Consider the following 20,053-nt stretch of genomic DNA (forward strand, 5'->3'; position numbering starts at 1 on the left):
TAACGTAGGACATATCTACGATACTACTCATATTTATTCACACATTATATGGCATTTGTGTATCCAGCAAAAAACTGACAACAGTGGAACAAAGAGTTTCTGATTACAGATTTAACATCTCATTATTTTAGTCAGCCACATAAGGGGTGATGTACTTATTCAGTTAACTTCTGCTTCCCCTTGAGGTCCTCGTCTCATGGGGTGTTTGGAGTGTAGTGAACGATTCTGGGACACTACCTTAAAATAGTGCACTATGTAGTGAATAAGGCACAGTTTCACACACAGAACTGATCCCGTGCGTGGCGTCTGACGTAATGAGAGGGCGGGGTTGGTTGTGAGCGGGGTTTTGTGGACTGTCCAATAGGAAACCAGGTGTTATGATTTTCCAGCCAGTCGTCTGTGAGGGGCCGGGTGTTGTGGAGCGGAGATTTGTCTGAGGAAGAAGCGGGAATAGAGCCGTGCGTCTGAGAGAAATAAAGACCTGTTTTTACTGAAGGTAAATGTGTGTTTAAGCTATTTACACCCCGTTTATACCGTGTTTTACTGAAGATAAACGTGTTTAAGATATTTACACCCCGTTTATACCGTGTTTTACTGAAGATAAACGTGTTTAAGATATTTACACCCCGTTTATACCGTGTTTTACTGAAGATAAACGTGTTTAAGATATTTACACACCGTTTATACCGTGTTTTACTGAAGATAAACGTGTTTAAGATATTTACACACCGTTTATACCGTGTTTTACTGAAGATAAATGTGTTTAAGATATGTACACACCGTTTATACCGTGTTTTACTGAAGATAAACGTGTTTAAGATATTTACACACCGTTTATACCGTGTTTTACTGAAGATAAACGTGTTTAAGATATTTACACACCGTTTATACCGTGTTTTACTGAAGATAAACGTGTTTAAGATATTTACACACCGTTTATACCGTGTTTTACTGAAGATAAACGTGTTTAAGATATTTACACCCCGTTTATACCGTGTTTTACTGAAGATAAATGTGTTTAAGATATTTACACCCCGTTTATACCGTGTTTTACTGAAGATAAACGTGTTTAAGATATTTACACACCGTTTATATCGTGTTTTACTGAAGATAAACGTGTTTAAGATATTTACACAACGTTTATACCGTGTTTTACTGAAGATAAACGTGTTTAAGATATTTACACACCGTTTATACCGTGTTTTACTGAAGATAAACGTGTTTAAGATATTTACACACCGTTTATACCGTGTTTTACTTAAAATAAACGTGTTTAAGATATTTACACACCGTTTATACCGTGTTTTACTGAAGATAAACGTGTTTAAGATATTTACATACCGTTTATACCGTGTTTTACTGAAGATAAATGTGTTTAAGATATTTACACACCGTTTATACCGTGTTTTACTGAAGATAAAAATTTTTAAGATATTTACACCCCGTTTATACCATGTTTTACTGAAAATAAACATTAGACCCAGTAAACAAGGAACGTCCCTGGACGTTCAAAAAAGGTCTAAAAGTAGTCTGTCCGTCAAGGACATATTTTAAACGTCAGAGGACGTTCAAAATTAATTGAAAACAAGTCAATTATATCAGGACCAATTGACAACCTCAATGGACGTCCAAAATGCATTGAAAACAAGTCAGTTATTTCAGGACCAATTGATAACGTCAGTGGACGTTCGAAAGTCGTTTAGAACAAGTCAGTTATATTGGGACGAACTGATAACATCAGTGGACATCCAAAATGCGTTTTAAACAAGTCAGTTACTTCAGGACCAGTTAACGGCAGTGGACGTCCAACATGTGTCTGTTATTTTGTGACAAATTAATATTGTCAGCGGACGTCCGGAATGCGTTTTTAATCAGTTAAAAGAGAGAGAGAGAGCCCCTCCCCTTCAGATAACTGTTACTCTGAGTTTGCATACAGCGTCAAAATAAGTTTCAGTGGATGATTTTTCAACGGTTTGTGGAAGCAGGCATTACTAAAACAGTGGAGGAGGCTCGTATATTCAGAGGTAAGTGATATTTAATCTTAATAAAACTTTAGTTTCACTCATTCTGGTAAAGTATAAGTATTTAAAGAACTCTAGCAAAGCAACAGCTATGCTAGCTTAGCATCTCAGTGAAGACAAGTGAAGGAGTAGAGGAGGATAATAGTTAACCCATTCTGTATAAAAAAATTCAAAGTAATATTACATTATTAACAGTAATGTTTTTGACCTTTATTTTCAGCAGGTCTGGGCTGCAGTTACATGCAAGCCACCTTGCTAACAATGCGAATGTTAACCAAATATCAAAAGAAGTGCTGGGCTGGAAAGTAAAATCATACAATACCATTTGCGCAGGCCACATATGTGCTTTTTCAAATATGTGAAAATCATCAGATGAACGGTACTTTTATCTGAAGTTGTGTGTAAAATATCGATGTATTGTACTCTGTTATTAATTTTACTTAAAAAAATCAATACATATCATTTTATTAGGTGCACCAAAACATTTACATATGATACAATATTTTGTTAGACTGGCAATTTTTTTTCCCCACTCAGGTCACTCAAGCAAAAGCTAGACAATGTGCCACTTTTCAATGTTGCAGAGATCTGTAGGTTTCAGTAATTTTATCAGGCAAGGAAGTCAACAGATGCATCAACAGCATTGTCACCAAATGCCCAGTGCTGGTAGCAAGTGAACCAACATCATATAAGTATTATTGTATCTTTTATAATTCTGAAAATATTCTATATAATATGTATAATATTATTATAATATTTATAATATAATACTATAATATAATAATAAATTTATATTAGTTTTTTTACTGTAAGACCATTATTAATATTCTATTATATTAATATTTGTCTAATATCATTTCCTTATTCTCTTATTTGCGCTATTGCCTTTATTTATATAATTTATTGGATTATTATAATAAAGTTTTCATCTATTGTGTTCTGCTTTGTTTTTACAGTTGTCTGATGAGGTTGATGGAATCCATACTCTAACAGTGAACAAAATTCACCAGTTCAGCAATGGATTTACAGCTGTACTCCCTAAAATACACATGTCCACACTGACGTTGAGATGAGAGAGGACTTCAAAGCTTACAGGTTTGATTTAAACATTTGACCTAAATAATAATTTAACGATTATTGCATCAATGTGGCTTCTGTACTTTCATTCATTCATGTACTCATTCATTGTCTGCTTGTCCAGTTCAAGGTTGTGGTGGGTACAAAATATTTACATACTACCTGGAGTCACTCTGCGCAAGGTGGGAACACACCCTAGACAGGGCACTAGTCCTTCACAGGGCACCACACACCCACAATTTCACTCATGCACTCACACAATGGACACTTTTGAGTAGCCAATCCACCTGCGTGTGTTTGGATCATGGGAGGAAACCCATACAGACACAGTAAGAAAACACCAAACTCCAGAGGGGGGCACCAATATAAATTAATAGTTAATAGGTAGGGGATCATTATTAAAGCATTTTTCTTCATGATGTATAGGCATTGACTTCAAGAATAAACTTGTTTTTCTTGACTTACAACTCTGACCCCTCATTAAGTATGAAAAATTAAACTGTTGCCACACCAACTGAAACAGTCACAGTCAATGGAAAGTCAGTATTATGTCTTAGTGTGTCATGCCAAGTCTATTTCTGTTTTTCTGTAGAGTGAACCTACAACATTATATCTGATAATTCAGCTGAAAGATCAGGACTGGGAAACTAGTGTTTCCAGAGGAAGCCAGAGTGTGGTGAAAGCTGAGTTGAGGTTTGCTGTCATAGTGCAGAAGATGAGGCCTTCTTCACAAACTCCTGTATGTATCACGACTTCAAAATTGAATACCCTGCACACCTGAAAACATCATAACATTTCTCCAGAGATGCATTTTAAACATGGAGTTGCAGAGTGTGACTCGAGTGATCAACCTCCTGTACTAAACCTTTCATACCTCCACTGAAACAATGCACACAATTTCTGCATAGAAAGTTTACCTTTGCCAAACTCAAACAACACATTGGCCTGTGCGTGGACATGTACAGTATAACCTGTGGTTTATGACTGACAGTACACTATTTTCAAGTTTCATTCTAACAGAAGATGTGTACTGAAAACACAAGCAATAATTTTCCTTCCACTGTCATATTTTTATTTATTAAATGTATTGGGTTAAACAGATTTAAAAAAAAAAAAAAAAGGTAAAATTGAATGTATATATTAAAATGTCAGTTTTGCGTATTTACTCTTCAGGTGGATTTTTATTAATTTAAAAATTGCTATATTTTTGATTTTGCCTTTTTACATAAGTAATTGTTTCGTACACTGTTGATTATGGAAAGTCGCCAATCCACCTACTACCGTGTGATTTTGGACTGTGGGAGGAAACCGGAGCACCCGGAGGAAACCCACGTGGACACGGGGAGGACACACCAACTCCTCACAGACAGTCACCCGGAGCGGGAATCGAACCCATAACCTCCAGGTCCCTGGAGCTGTGTGACTGTGACACTAACTGCTGCGCCACCGTGCCGCCCATTATGAATATTTGTGTTAATTCTGGTACACTTTAGTCACCACAGGGTACAAACTTGTTTGTCACTGGGGTGGTATATATAAAGCTAATGGTAATGATACATTTTAGCCCCTTATGGTTCCAAGTACATTAACTAGTACAAAAACATGACTACATAAAAGAACACTGAAAGATACTGTATTGTACCTAAAAGATGTACAGCCCCAGTTTTTGTACACTCTGTACATTGTTGAAATCTGTACTTCATTTTCATAGTATGTAAATTTTTGTTTCATTTACATGTGTAATTGAATACAGAATATAATTTTTTTTAATATTTTCATTATATATATATAATTTCTTTCCTATTTTTTATGCATTTATACATGTATGCCATGCCATGTATGAGTCACATATTTTGGGCTAATTACAAAATTTGCCAAAACGTTTAGAAATATTTTGCTTTTACCTATCGGTGTAATGTTTTTTCCAACTGGGATTTTGAACTGACAGGTACAGTTAAATACTAATAGAAGTGTTACATAATGGAAACTATTAAAATAAATAATGGATAAACTATTAGGAACCATTAAGTGCTAATGGGTTACATGTTGAAAACTATTAGATGTAGACACCATTAAAATCCAGTCTGAACCATTAAATTCTTAATGGAACCTACTGTACTTTGAAAGTACATTTGTAATGTGACTCTGTTACTCGTCTTTTCAAAGTTTATTTTTGGATGACTTTTCAACTTTAATTCAGTGTTTATTGAATGACATTTAGGTATGTGATTTCAATGTTGAAGTAACGGCTTCAAAAGGACGTCTTTAATGTGACTTTTTTTTAGTCGTCTTTTCAACTTTCATTTTCAACCTTAAAAAAACGCTGATTGAACGACATTTAGGTACGTGATTTCAGCGTTGAAATAACGGCTTTAAAAGGACGTCTTTAATGTGACACTTTTAGTCGTCTTTTCAACGTCTGTTTGGACGTCTTTTCAACTTTCATTTTCAACCTTAAGAAAACGTTGATTAGATGACAGTCAAGGACGTTATTTCAACGTTGAATCAACGGCTAAATGTTTACTGGGGAGAGACTTTTACACAGTTTATACCGTGATTTACTGAAGATAAACGTGTTTAAGACATTTAGTCACCGATATACGATAAATACAAACTGGATTCCAAAAAAGTTGGGACGCTAAACAAATTGTGAATAAAAAGTGACTGCAATGATGTGGAGATGGCAAATGTCAATATTTTATACGTAATAGAACATAGATGAGAGATCAAAAGTTTAATCTGAGTAAATGTAACATTTTAAAGGAAAAATATGTTGATTCAAAATTTCACAATGTAAACAAATCCCAAAAAAGTTGGGACAAGTAGTAATAAGTGGCTGGAAAAAGGAAATTGAGCATATAACGAACAACTGGAAGACCAATTAACACTAATTGGGTCAATTGACAACATGATTGGGTATAAAAAAAAGCTTCTCAGAGTGTTAGTGTCTCTCTGAAGCCAAGATGGTAAGAGGATCACCAATTCCACCATTGTTGCGGAGAAAGATAGTGCAGCAATACCAGAATGGTGTTACCCAGCGTAAAATAGCAAAGACTTTTAAGTTATCATCATCAACCGTGCATAATATCATGAAACGATTCAGAGAATCTGGAACAATTGCTGTGCGTAAGGGTCAAGGCCATAAAACTCTACTGGATGCTCATGATCTCCGGGCCCTTAAACGTCACTGCACCTCAAACAGGAATGCTACTGTCAAGGAAATAACAGAATGGGCTCAGGAATACTTCCAGAAAGCATTGTCAGTGAACACAATCCACCGTGCCATCCGCCGTTGCCAGCTGAAACTCTACAGTGCAAAGAGGAAGCCATTTCCAAGCAAGCTTTAAAATGGAGTGTGGCAAAATGGAAGACTGTTCTGTGGTCAGATGTCTCACGATTTGAAGTTCTTTATGGAACACTGGGACGCCATGTCGTCCGGACCAGAGAGGACAAGGATAACCCGAGTTGTTATCAACGCTCCCTTCAGAAGCCTGCATCACTGATGGTTGCATGAGTGCTTGTGGCATGGGCAGCTTGCATGTCTGGAAAGGCACCATTAATGCAGAGAACTATGTTCAGGTTCTAGAACAACATATGCTCCCATCTAGACGTCATCTCTTTCAGGGAAGAGCATTTTTCAACAAGATAATACCAGAACACATTCTGCAGCAATCACAACATCATGGCTACGTAGGAGAAGAATCCGGGTACTGAAATGGCCAGACTGCAGTCCAAATCATTCATCTATAGAGAACATTTGCTGCATCATAAAGAGGAAGGTGCGACAAAGAAGGCCCAAGACGATTGAACAGTTAGAGGCCTGTATTAGACATGAATGGGAGAGCATTTTTATTTCTAAACTTGAGAAACTGGACTCCTCTGTCCCCAGACGTCTGTTGAGTGTTGTAAGAAGAAGGGGGGATGCCACACAGTGGTAAAAAATGGCTTTGTCCCAACTTTTTGGGGATTTGTGGACACCATGAATTTTTGAAACAACATATTTTTCCCTTAAAATGATACATTCTCTCAGTTTAAACTGAGATCTGTGATTTGTGTTCTATTCTGAATATAATATTAGATGTTGGCACCTCTACATCATTGCATTCAGTTTTTATTTACAATTTGTTTAGTGTCCCAACTTTTTTGGAATCTGGTTTGTATATCATTTATTTTTTTGATGGTTGAATTAATTTTTCTTTAGGTTTTTCATGTAAAAAGCACAATTGTAGATAAAACATTTTAAAACTACATTTTCTTTAAAGTAAGTATCATGGCGGTAATCACAGTGGTGTTCTGGTAATGACCTAATGTTTTGGTGATGACATCAGTTTTAAAAAAAAATGCAGGTTATACAGTCCAAAAGAGGGGAAAAATACATCCCCTTTGTTTTCAAGATGTAAATCTAACAATGACAACATTAAACAGCAGAAACTAATCCATACAAAGCACAATAAACAGTGTTCAGCAAAATATGATTTCAAACATGACACTGAAAAAGTGAAAATGTGAGAGGTGCGGTTGAGATATGGAGAGAGATGGTATGCGCAGAGAGCAATTTTAATTGGGAGAGAGTGCATGGAAATCTAAGAGGAGTGTTTATGTCACTATGTGTTGCTGTATTTCCTGTCTTATCCTGTCATTGGCTCTTTTATTTCTTTGATTAACTTTCCATTGTCTATGTTTGTGTCTTTGTTCTGAAGTGTATTGTATTGTCCATACATGCACAGTGTGTACATCACATTGGAACGTCTTAAACTCCATTTGGTCTTTGTCTGTGTCCCTTAGAAGGAAATGTTTGTATCTTGAGAGGAAAACTAAAATTTATTCATACTAACATTTGAGATGCACGTCACAGGCTTAATACTGGACCTAATGGCCATGACCTTATCAGCAACAAACCAGAGAATTTTAAATATTTTAATTATATTTGACTGAATTTTGAATATCTGAAATTTATTTGTCTGAATTTTTAATATTTGAATTATATTTGTCTGAATATATTAGATCTGAATTATTTTTGTATTGTCATTTGATAAACCTTAAAATTTGAGGTGGTGAAATATTTAGAACACATGAATTCTCGACAAAACTCAGATTGCAAAAATACTAATCTAGGTCAACCAGTGTGCTTCTCGGGGAAAAAGTAAACTTATTCGTGCGTGAAGGTGTTTCTGTGACGCACATCTTTTATTTTCTGATGGAAAGTCAGCTTCTCTGTCCATAACCCATAGACCTTCAAAAACATGAAAACAGACAAGCATGTTGTTCTATTCCTGCGCCATAAGATGGTAACACTGACTTATTTTTGCTGTTTGTTACATTATTTAAGGTGGAACTGACTACAAATCTGGGAGAATAATGGTTGCCAGGAGAGAGCAAATTTAACTAATTTATCTCATTCTTCTTTGTCTTCCTGGACAGAAGAACATCTCTTTGGATATTTCCTCTGGCTCCAGTTGTCCATGACAGTTCCACAGATTTTCCACACATCAATCAAGAAACATTTCCAAGAGGAATATAACATGATGTTGAGATCAGGAGGGATTAAATGTGAGGATATGGAAGACAGAGGCTCCAGTACTCAGGAAACATCCTTGGATACTCCCCACACTCAAACATCTGACAGGAAATCTCAGACAAGGAATCACAAACAGAAAACGTATGATTGTTCAGAGTGTGGAAAGAGTTTTACTAAACAGCGAAATCTACAAACACACCAGCGCATTCACACAGGAGAGAAACCGTATCACTGTTCAGAGTGTGGGAAGAGTTTTAGTCACCAGAATAATCTCAAAACACACCAGCGCATTCACACAGGAGAGAAACCGTATCACTGTTCAGAGTGTGGGAAGAGTTTTACTCAACAGGGTAGTCTCCAAACACATCAGCGCATTCACACAGGGGAGAAACCGTATCACTGTTCAGAGTGTGTGAAGAGTTTTACTGGACAGAGTAGTCTCAAAATACACCAGCGCATTCACACAGGGGAGAAACCGTATCACTGTTCAGAGTGTGAGAAGAGTTTTACTGGACAGAGTAGTCTCCAAATACACCAGCGCATTCACACAGGAGAGAAACCGTATCACTGTTCAGAGTGTGGGATGAGTTTTACTCACCAGAATAGTCTCCAAAGGCACCAGCGCATTCACACAGGAGAGAAACCGTATCACTGTTCAGAGTGTGGGATGAGTTTTAACAACCAGAATAATCTCCAAAGGCATCAGCGCATTCACACAGGAGAGAAACCGTATCACTGTTCAGAGTGTGGGAAGAGTTTTACTCACCAGAGTAATCTCAAAACACACCAGCGCATTCACACAGGAGAGAAACTGTATGACTGTTCAGAGTGTGGGAGGAGTTTTAATCACCAGAATAGTCTCCAAATACACCAGCGCATTCACACAGGAGAGAAACCGTATCACTGTTCAGAGTGTGGGAAGAGTTTTACTTGTCAGAGTAATCTCAAAACACACCAGCGCTTTCACACAGGAGAGAAACTATATCACTGTTCAGAGTGTGGGAAGGGTTTTACTCGTCAGAGTTCTGTCCGGAACCATCACTGCATTCATCCAGGACAGAAGCAGTAGCACTGAGTGAGGGAATATCTTCAAAGATTTTGATTTAATTAATGTATTGGATTGTATTATTTATGGATATTGAGCTTCCTCTATTTTCCAGAAGACCCTGAAGTTTGTCTCAAAGTCTGAGAATTGTTTTGTGATGGCAGGGACACTCCAAGGTTCAACTTATGCTGTCTGTTAAAACTGCTTATTCAAGATCTTCTCAAACCTTAATTCCCATTGGTTTGAAACTGCTTTAAAATTATGTTTTTGTATGAACTTATGTAGGAACCAGGCTTGGCTCTCACTCTCCAGCTCTTCAACATTTCAGCCCAGGCAGAACAAACCCAGAACAGAGAAGGAAAGAAGAGGAATGGAATGAAGGAGGAGTTTAGATTCACAAAAGGGTTAATCTGCTTCCAGTCAGGAAGCTCAGCTAAGAGTGTCCAGAAATTCCATCAAAAGTTTTATCTTTATTTCTAGTAGAAATATTAGAAAGCTATAGTTTAAATCCAGCAAAGCTCAATGCCCCGAACATGAAATAAACCTCAGACCCTCAAAGTGGTGATAAGAGCCACAGGATCTGTGACGAAGGAGAAGGTCACTTCCTCCCCCAGTATGATCATCTTCTGAGGTGGTGTCTCTGAGCAAAGACCCAAGAGAGACATGTATGGACGTGTCTCTCTCAAGCAGGAAGATCAGTAGTAAAGGAGAATCCCACATGCCCCTCAGAATGCCACCTGCTCCTACAGAGTGGTCGTCATGTTCAAGGCTGTGTCTTTGACCAAAAGCCAAATGGAAGAAGAGGTGAAATTTTTCAAGGCCAGTGTCTGTGAGAAGAAAGCCCAGTTAGTCTGTGAAGTCCTGAAAGCCATCTCCACCCCTCTACAGGGATAACTAAGGTCACTGGTTAACTTCTTTCATAGCTCAGGAGATTGGTGCTGAATGCTTTGCTGGGATAAACTATAGGCTTTTTAGAATTTAGGTTAGTTATCATAAAGAAAACCCTCATATATAAGTCTCCCTGCTCCCTCATGTAACTGCAATCCATTTCATTATATGAGTGTATATTCAACATTAATTATTTGATATTACATTTAATAATTCAGTTGCGTGATAAAACCAGTCCTTGGTTATTTCTTCGTGTGCGCACCTTTCTTGTACTGAATTATTACTTTTGGGTCAGATTTTGGAGCCAAGAACCTACAGCGGGTCAATGAGCATAATTCATTAATAATAATTCTAGCTATTTCTGCTATATTATGTGTAAAGTCGCTCAGCATTATAGCCTATTTGTCCAAGCTGAGACTGTACAGTTAAAGACATTACGTGTTACTTAATGGCTCCCAACCATGGAGCTTAGCTAAATAAATAATTATTAATCACACAATTAATTATCACTGACTGCTATAACGGTTGTTTGGCTATCATCCCTATAATCCCCCCTTTGCTCATGTGAAATCTTCCATGAACAATAGCAATCAGCCCTTTCATGTATGTTTTTTGTTCGTGGAACTGTGGACCCATACATCATTTTGCTTAGTACACCCCAATTTAGACCATTGAGCTTGTTCTGTTCTGGAGGTGGTGGACTGAATATCCCGCAGGGTTGGTTTCTCTTGGCCTGTCACAGAAAATTGAATGGCGGCAACCGGGGTAGTGCAAGCTGTGTTTTTAGCTACATGGTCTTCAAAAGCATTTCCTTTGCTGACAAAATTATCTGCTGAGGTGTTTGCCATGCATATAACAACTGCAATCTGAGATGGTAGTAAAGCAGAAAGTAGATCATTTATCAGGTTGTGATGTTTTATTTATGTGCCTGAGCTTGTCAGAAAATTGCACTGCTTCCACATGTACCCAAAGACGCTTCTACTCACTGTCCCAGTCTGTGCACCAACGGCTCTGCCCATCCCATCAATCATGTTGGTCAGATTCCTTGGGCTGTTTACAACTGACTCAACTCTTTTAATTTTCAGATAAACCAGGGCACCGCCTAATCCAATCAGCAGAAAGCCCACGATCATAAATTCAAACCAAATCAAATTTATTTATATAGCGCTTTTCACAACTGATGTTGTCACAAAGCAGCTTCACAGAATTCCAGTAAGACAAAGATTTGACATGAAATGTAAAAAACAAATGTAAAACCCTCAAGTGAGCAAGCCAGGGGCGACAGTGGCAAGGAAAAACTCCCCCAGCTGAGGAAGAAACCTTGGGAGGAACCAAGGCTCACAAGGGGTGACCCATCCTTCTCTGGTCAATCTGCTGGTGATAATAGTTAGTAGTCCGTGAGAACTTCAGTGTAGGGACAGCTTCAAGGCACTTGGTGGTTGCTGGAGCGTGGGCAGCTGATCTGAAGCATGGAGGAGGATCTCAAGTAGGAGGAGTCATCCATCAGTGTCCAGACAGAAAGGTGGGCAGTTGTTTACTCGGAAAGATGTAAAAGGATGGAATTAGTTTTGAACTGTTTTGTGTTTGTAAAGTAGAAAATATGAAAATTTCCAGAGTGTGGCTAATGACTCCGGCAGATCTGACTATGACAGCTTTAACTAAAAGGAGAGAACCAGGAGTACACGCAGACACGGGAGCATCCTGAAACACTGGCATCCCTCCGCTCCACCGTCAACAAACCTGAGTGATTGCGAGAAGCGGCGGGACGACAGCACCAGCGTCTCAGTTTACTATAATTCCCTGTGTCCATGGACCCCCCGGATCTGCCGCCTTTATCTATGGGGGAGCATCAGCTACCAAAAGATGAACTAAACAAATGAGTTTTTAGCCTAGATTTGAAGATTGCGACTGTGTCTGAGTCCCGAACATTTTCTGGAAGATCATTCCAGAGTTTGGGGGCTTTATAAGAAAAGGCTCTTCCCCCAGCTGAGGCCTTCTGAATTCTGGGAACAATTAAAAATCCAGTATTCTGTGATCTGAGTGAACGTGGAGGCTCATAATAGGAAATTGTATCTTGAAGATATTCAGGAGCAAGCCCATGTAGAGCTTTATATGTTAATAACAAAATTTTGTAGTCAATGTGGAATTTAACAGGCAGCCAATGAAGTGATGAAAGAAGTGGGCTAATATGTTCAAATATTCTAGTTTTAGGACCCTAGCTGCAGCATTTTGAACTAGTTGAAGTTTTCTTAAATTGCTGCTGGTGCATCCTGACAGTAGTGCGTTACAGTAGTCAAGCCTTGAAGTAATAAAGGCATGTACTAATGTTTCTGCGTCCTGAAGGGATAAGACATTTCTAATCTTAGCAATATTGCGAAGATGTAAAAAAGCTGTCCTAGTGTTAACTGCCTATGTGTTGATCAAATGATAAATCCGGGTCAATTATGACACCAAGATTTTTTGCTGCTGAACCAGGTTTAACTGGAAAGTCAGCGAGATTTAAAATTAAATCTGATAATTTATTTCTTGCCACTTTTGGACCCAAAAGCAGGACCTCTGTTTTGTTGCTGTTTAGAAGGAGGAAGTTACGCAACATCCAGCCTTTCACGTCTTTTACACAGTCCTCTATATTCTTTAATCTGTGTTTGTCATCGGGCTTGGCTGAAATATACAATTGTGTGTCATCTGCGTAACAGTGAAAGTTAATGTCATGGTTTCTTATAACGGTGCCTAGTGGTAACATGTATAATGTAAATAATAATGGTCCTAAAATAGAGCCTTGTGGATTTCCAAATCTTACTTTAGAATAATTTGAATTTAGATTGTTTACTTTTACAAATTGATAACGTTCCGTTAAGTAAGATTTGAACCATAATAGGGCTGTCCCTGTGATTCTAACCATGTTTTCTAACCTTTCTATGAGAATATTGTGGTCTATTGTATCGAAGGCTGCGCTTAGGTCAAGAAGCACCAACAGGGATACGTGGCCTTGATCAGAGGCAAGAAGAAGATCATTTGTTATCTTGACTAGAGCTGTCTCTGTACTATGATGTTGCCTGAATCCAGATTGGAATTTTTCATATATATGATTCTTATGTAGATATGAACTAAGTTGTTGGGCAACAGCTCTTTCTAAGATCTTGGACAGAAATGGCAAATTAGAAATAGGCCTGTAATTAGACAGTGTACTAGCATCAAGATTTGGTTTCTTGATCATAGGTTTAATAACTGCTAGTTTAAAAGCTTTGACCAGACTAAGGGATGAGTTTACTATAGTTAAAAGAGGATCAATAATAGCTGATAGTACTTTTTTGAGCAACTTTGTGGGAATTGCATCAAGTGTGCGAGTTGTACAGTTTGCGGAGAGGATAATTTTCTCTAGTTCTAATTGTGGGAGTGGGTAAAAGGTTTCAAGTCTTTCTTTTACAGTTACATTATGTTTTATATCAGTCACATCGGGTGGCAGCCAGGTCGGATTTAATCCTGTGGCTTGAGTTTGTTGTCTAATATTCTCAATTTTATTATTAAAATTCAAATAGGTATACATCTTCAATGTCCTCAATGGAGAGAGGCACCAGACATACCAGGTGCCACTTCTCGCATCGGTTCATGGCATATCCAGCCAGTGTCATTCCATCAGGGCAGGTAGGCTCCCCCGTGCCCAAGCTTCTCCTTGAGAAGATGGTGTCAATGGCGTTGAGAGACCAGCTGATCAATTCCATTTCTAATTTTAATTCGAAGAGCAGCATTAGAGAGACTCTGAGGGTAGACAAGACCAGAGAAGCGAGCAGGAAAGATAAGGAGCAGAGAAGGAGAAAATGCGACCGCCTCCCACAAGAGCAAGAGACAAAACTAATCTTTTGCATTTTCTTTTAACAATATTATGATTAAAAGTTTTCATATATGTTTTTTAAATCATAAAAGGGGAGGAATGTGATGGGAAAATGCAGATTAACCCCAATGAGTAATGGTTAATGATTTATATTAATGACACAATATATTCAGGGAAGTAATTGTATTAATTAATCTTGATTAATTCTTACTAGATTATGTAGGCCTTAGTGTGCAGCTTAGTGTGTGGACCTGAAGGGACTTGTTACATTGTGTTACTAGAGATAGATATGGACATGCTACTCATCATACTAACAGCTGAGAGATGGTCCGGTGGAACATTAGGAACTTTAATATTACTTACCTACTCGCTATCCTGTCCACCTACCTGACTAATGTGACTGGGAATGACCAGTCAGTTCTGGTGCAGAACCACCTTAATGTTCTCAGAGAGAACTACGGATCCTAGGTGTCTTGGATGAAGCCCATCCCAACGATACAGGACCGGACGCTCACAAAAGCACTCCCAGTTGTCGACGTAGTCCACGCTGACAGTGCCCCACCAATCCAGGAGTGGAGCCAGAAGAGCCTGCTAAATGCCTTGCGTCCTCGATGGTAGGTGGGCAGGGGGGCCAGAGACGATGATCCTAGCGTCCGTCTTCTTCCGAGTGGTATCCAGAAGCGAACGGTAGTGCTCCTTCAGGATCTCGCTGCGGCAACGTCCAGGACACGTGTGCTTGGGAGACAAGACACAGTTGTATTACTCTTTATGCCCGGCACTTTTAAATGTCTAACTATTGAATCTCCTATAATAAGAACACAGTCCTGTTTAGTCCTCAGTGCCGGAGCAGGTGAAGGCCAGGAGCTGAGCACCTCAAACCGTTTGGCAGAAGTGAAGATAAACAGCGACAAACAGCAAACAATTTCAAATCGAGCACACGACCGGTCAGCCGGAAGTGACATACCTGTGACGCATAGGCGATTGCTCTAAGACTGCAAGGGAAGCTCAGCTTCCCCTAAAATGTCAAAAAATAAGTGATCAAATATATTCTGTTGTGTGTACATGTCATTGAATAAATGTGCACTACAACGCGCTCAACTTTTGTTCAGAATCAGCTTCTTATCACTGATAAAACGCGGCTTTCCTCTCAATCCTCTCAATCAAAGCCTCATTGACTTAAACAGAGCGGACGCTGAGCGTCCACAGAATTCAATAGCGAAGCAGCGAAATGAGACGAGTGATTGGATAAATGCTGGGCTTTGTCCCGCCCATCGGATGCTCAGTGTCTCTGGGGGTCTATGGGGCAGTGGGCTGGCCTCAGCTGGCCCGGACGCTCAGCTTCTGAATGATGATTGTATGATCTGTCTGAGGCTGAATCCCTTTTTGATTGACAGCAAAATGAGCGAATCGGCGATCCTTTGGTGTAGAGATCCGTGGGAGCATTACATTTTCATTCTGTTTTGAGTTGAACCGGAGACTTAATCCTCTTGGCGGCGTTTTCTTTGTTAAAAACGACTAGCGACAAATCGAGCTTCTATTTCAGGTGGGTTTTTTGTGGCTGCTTGTGTTTAGAGACTGACTTCTATCACTCTTTCTGACTTCTATTGCAGTTTCTGTCCAGCGGGTGCTGCTGAGCCCCTCCACAGTCACAAAGCACTCACAGGCGGACACACTTCACATGGGCCAAGGCCGTTTAAGCAGCCTAGCTCTGCTGGCCATTGAGAGGACACTAGTCAAGTCCCTGGAAAAGACGCCTTGTTGGTACGACAGGGTCACAGATCATTTTCTTGAAAAGGAACGGAGGGTAGAATTTATGTATAAATAAACCAACACACTTTATGATGTAAGCCGCAAATGAGCTTCCCCTTCTTGAAAGACCACCATCCACCACTGCTGTGACGTATAACACACCTACATTCATTTATATACCTGATGTACAATATTCATGTGCAATATTTTTCTGCTTCATATGTATATTACATTCAATGCGTATACCTGTTTATTTATACACACTGGCATTACTTGCTGCTATTATTTAATTTCATAGATATAGTGCCTTATTCTGTGTAGTTGTATTGTCTATAGTTGATGTGAGTATGTCTATTTAAATTACGTATTGTCTTATTTTGCATAGTACATTGGAGGTTAGAGAACCGGAATCTCGGAATGCTGTGTGTTGTCTAAATGACAATAAAGTTCACTTTGACTTTGATTTTGACTTTTGAATGTGCCATAATCAACATATTTACACAGAAATGTGTTCATTGAATCTATGAAGTTGCCTTTAACGTGTAATAGAAATGCACAGGAATATAACTGCTGCAACATGTAAGATGTAATATATGAAACCTATTTTAAACCTATATGCTGCTGATCAGCACCTGGGGGAACCAGAAGCTCAAAATAAGTGTCAATAGCAAAAGCAAAAATAAGCCCCACATACTCAGTTCTACTGCTCATCCCACAAAAGCATGTTCCTTACAAATGTGGCACCATTTAAAAGGGTCATTAACAGGCTCCAGAATTATTGCCAAGAAGCATTGTTATAACAAAGACACAATCTACCAAACACACATCTTCTTGTGCTAAGATCACATTGTGTCATGGTATCCAGTCACACTGACTCAAGAATATATATCATATAAAACAGTACGTGTAACAGATGAAACAGTGCCACTTGATGGCTTTAGCCTTAGGGCATATTTGTGTGTGACTTTTATTCTTACCTCTTTTGTGCATTTTAAATTTTAATTAACAATTTATAAAATGTTGGATTCCCCCGGAATTCCATATGTGGGTTACTTTGTGGTGTTCATCCATTCATTCCTTCATTCAGGACAACAGACATTTTCTGTTTGTTCTGATGCTTGGGGACTGTGAGGGGAAAATGCAGATTAACACCAATGATAAATGATTAATGACAACTAATGACACAGTATATTCAGGGAGTAATTGTATTTATTAGTCTTGATTAAATCTCACTCGATTAAAGATGTAGGCCTAGAGGTAATGATGTGGTTTAGAATGGGGAACTAGGTCCAGAGATAGAATGGAAAAGGGCAGTTGAGAGTCAATGAGTTGAAGAATATCCTGTACATCGTGAACCTAGCCCCCCCACCGTCTGCAACCCTGTTGCTGACAGTAATAAAATGGGAGATAATGAATATATGCATGGCAAATAATACCAATTAAGGGAATGTCTGGGTTGATGGAATGAGACATGATGTAATACACATGATGGTGTACATGCAGAAGGGGCACATGACCATTCGGTGTACGTGACTGGGGTCCTATAAACACTGCATGAAATTGTTCAGTAACCTAGAGATTGGAGAGAATTCTTGACTCCGTGTCTTTATTCTTTGATTTCTCCTAAGAATTCTTTGAGCATCAATCTTCCTTCCTGGTGATACTTAGATATTACCATAACAGGGACGACAATCATTGTTCTCAAGTTTTCATAATTCTCAATGGAGAAGCTCTGGAGCAGAGGACACTCCTGAGAGCAGTGGACGTTTGCTTCAAACATTTTCTGTATTTGATCTCCAATATCCAGCAACAGTGTGCTTGAGTGGGGCAGATGTTGACTGTAGTTTTTGAACTGCCAGGGCAAGAATCCCCTGTAATTAGGCTGTTTAGAGCAAACATTTGTGCACTGTAATGGTTTATTGTTTTTCTTTTCATTTTGTTAATATTTTTTTGTGTTTTTTAAACTGTGTTGCATAGAAGAGAGAATAATTTCCCAGGCCCCTTTTGACTTTCACAGTTCGTCTATGGTACAAAGTTCAGGATGTTCCTTAGATATTTCTAATGCTGTCTTGTTATTTTTTTTCTTATGTTTTAAATATATTTTAATAACTTGTCAACCATTGTATGTGGGGTTTTTGGGCTACATTAAAAAAAAATAGTTTATTGTGGTGATTGTGTTGTGTTTGTGTAGTGTGGTGTATAGTGTTTGTGCAGTGTGTGATGATTGTGCTGTGCTTGTGTAGTGTGTGGTGATTGTGTAGTGTGTGGTGAGTATGTGGTGTTTGTAGTAAACACAGGCGAATTTAATCAGTAAATTTAATTAGAATTTATTTCATTAATTCAGTTCATAAGTAAAACTCATATTGATACATTACAAACAGATGTATTTTAAGTGTTTATTTTATTTAATGTTCATGGTTATAGCTTACAGCCAGTGAAAACCAAAGGTTATTATGTCAGAAATTAGAATCATCAACACACAACACCTGCAAAGGTTTCGTAAGCTTTTAAAATAGTCCCTTAGTCTGGTACAGTAGGCTCCACAATCATGGGGAAAACTGCTGACTTGACAGTTGTCCAGAAGTGTTACTGGCCCCCTCCACAAGGTTATCTTATCAAGTGGTGTTCAGCCAACAAGGCGTTGTTCACCGGGAGGTGCAACACCAAACATGCAGTAGCTCTGCTGTGTCTGATCCACACTGTGTGACGGCAGTGCGTGAATTCAGTAGCCCCTCCCATCTCTGTTATTTTCACTGTGATTTCTTATCCAGTGCAAATTCATTATAAACATTACTGACGTCTTCTGGAAAAATGACATTACTCCTAAAACTAATGTAAAACTAATCCCGTCTATTGAAGCTAACTATGTGATGACTACATGTTTATTCTTTCATATCGTCTAGAACAAAATGCTAGTTTATTGTTTATATGTCTGCAGAGACGTGATTCCTTGTGTATAATGTAACATGTGCAGTCGTATCAGAATATTATGACCACATATTTGTCTCTACACTCAGTGTCCATCTCTCAGCTCCACTGAACATTTAGCAGCAATTTTTAATTCTACTTTTACAAACTGTAGTTCACCTGTTGCTCTGCATACATTACCCCCTTTCACCCTGTTCTTCAGTGGTAAGCTCATTAGGACTACACTGGTACATATGGTATCGTGAAGGTGTCTCCTGTTTGTACTACTGCTGCTTGTTCTTCAGCCGCTCCACCTTCACTTTCCACATCTTCATCTTCATGGTCGTCTTATACTGGCTCCACAGTGTCACACACCGCTGTAGAGGCACAGATTGTGCAGGAACACACAACAGGACACCAGCACTGGTGCACAGTGTTTCTTTTCTTTTCTTTTCACAAGTCAAACTACAGCTTTCAATAGTAATATCTGGAATGGTTGCATCTAAAATGTGAACTATTTAGACTTGTTATCCCATTTACCTCCACTGGCTCTTCATCATGCCAAATGTCCTCTTCAACACAGACCGTGCTGTGGCTAGGTGTCTGTTGTAACAGGCTTTCACTGGGTTCTGCACTGTCTCTCTAAATGTAGTCATTAGGCAGATAGGGAAACAGAGACAGGGAAAACACCATCTCTTATGATGCACCAGATTTAATTTTATACACAAATTCCCTTATTTTTTCTGCTATGTTTATTTGACAGACGCAAGGGCACAGACATCAAACCTAAACTTTTCCAAACCCCATTGAATCTTTTACTGCTTCAGTAGCAAGTCTTCAAGATCTGCCTCATCCTGTACACCCCTTGGCCAGAAGAGCACCATTGAACAAGTTGATGGATAAGGAATTCTTCTGCATCCATCTGCTTCCGCTTTTTTAGGAAAAACCCAGTGGGGGCATCGAATCAGCACCAGAAGATCCTCAGAAGTCAGCAGTGACTCTTTCTCTGCTGATTG

The 20,053-nt window shown here is 38.8% G+C and overlaps 1 protein-coding gene across 1 annotated transcript in view; it reads left to right on the top strand.

Annotated features, from left to right (window-relative positions):
* The first annotated feature begins 1,092 nt into the window (after positions 1 to 1,092).
* Positions 1,093 to 20,053, top strand: part of LOC136693778 (zinc finger protein 420-like) — a 215,209-nt gene continuing 196,248 nt past the window's right edge. Inside the window, exons 1-3 of the mRNA XM_066666933.1 lie at positions 1,093 to 3,116; positions 3,223 to 3,837; positions 8,520 to 9,597. Of these exons, the coding sequence (XP_066523030.1) occupies positions 8,561 to 9,597 (1,037 nt within the window). The 5' untranslated portion in view covers positions 1,093 to 3,116; positions 3,223 to 3,837; positions 8,520 to 8,560. The remainder of the gene's footprint in view (positions 3,117 to 3,222; positions 3,838 to 8,519; positions 9,598 to 20,053) is intronic.

The sequence above is a fragment of the Hoplias malabaricus genome, chromosome 4 (assembly GCF_029633855.1).
Source record: "Hoplias malabaricus isolate fHopMal1 chromosome 4, fHopMal1.hap1, whole genome shotgun sequence".
Lineage (NCBI taxonomy): Eukaryota > Metazoa > Chordata > Actinopteri > Characiformes > Erythrinidae > Hoplias > Hoplias malabaricus.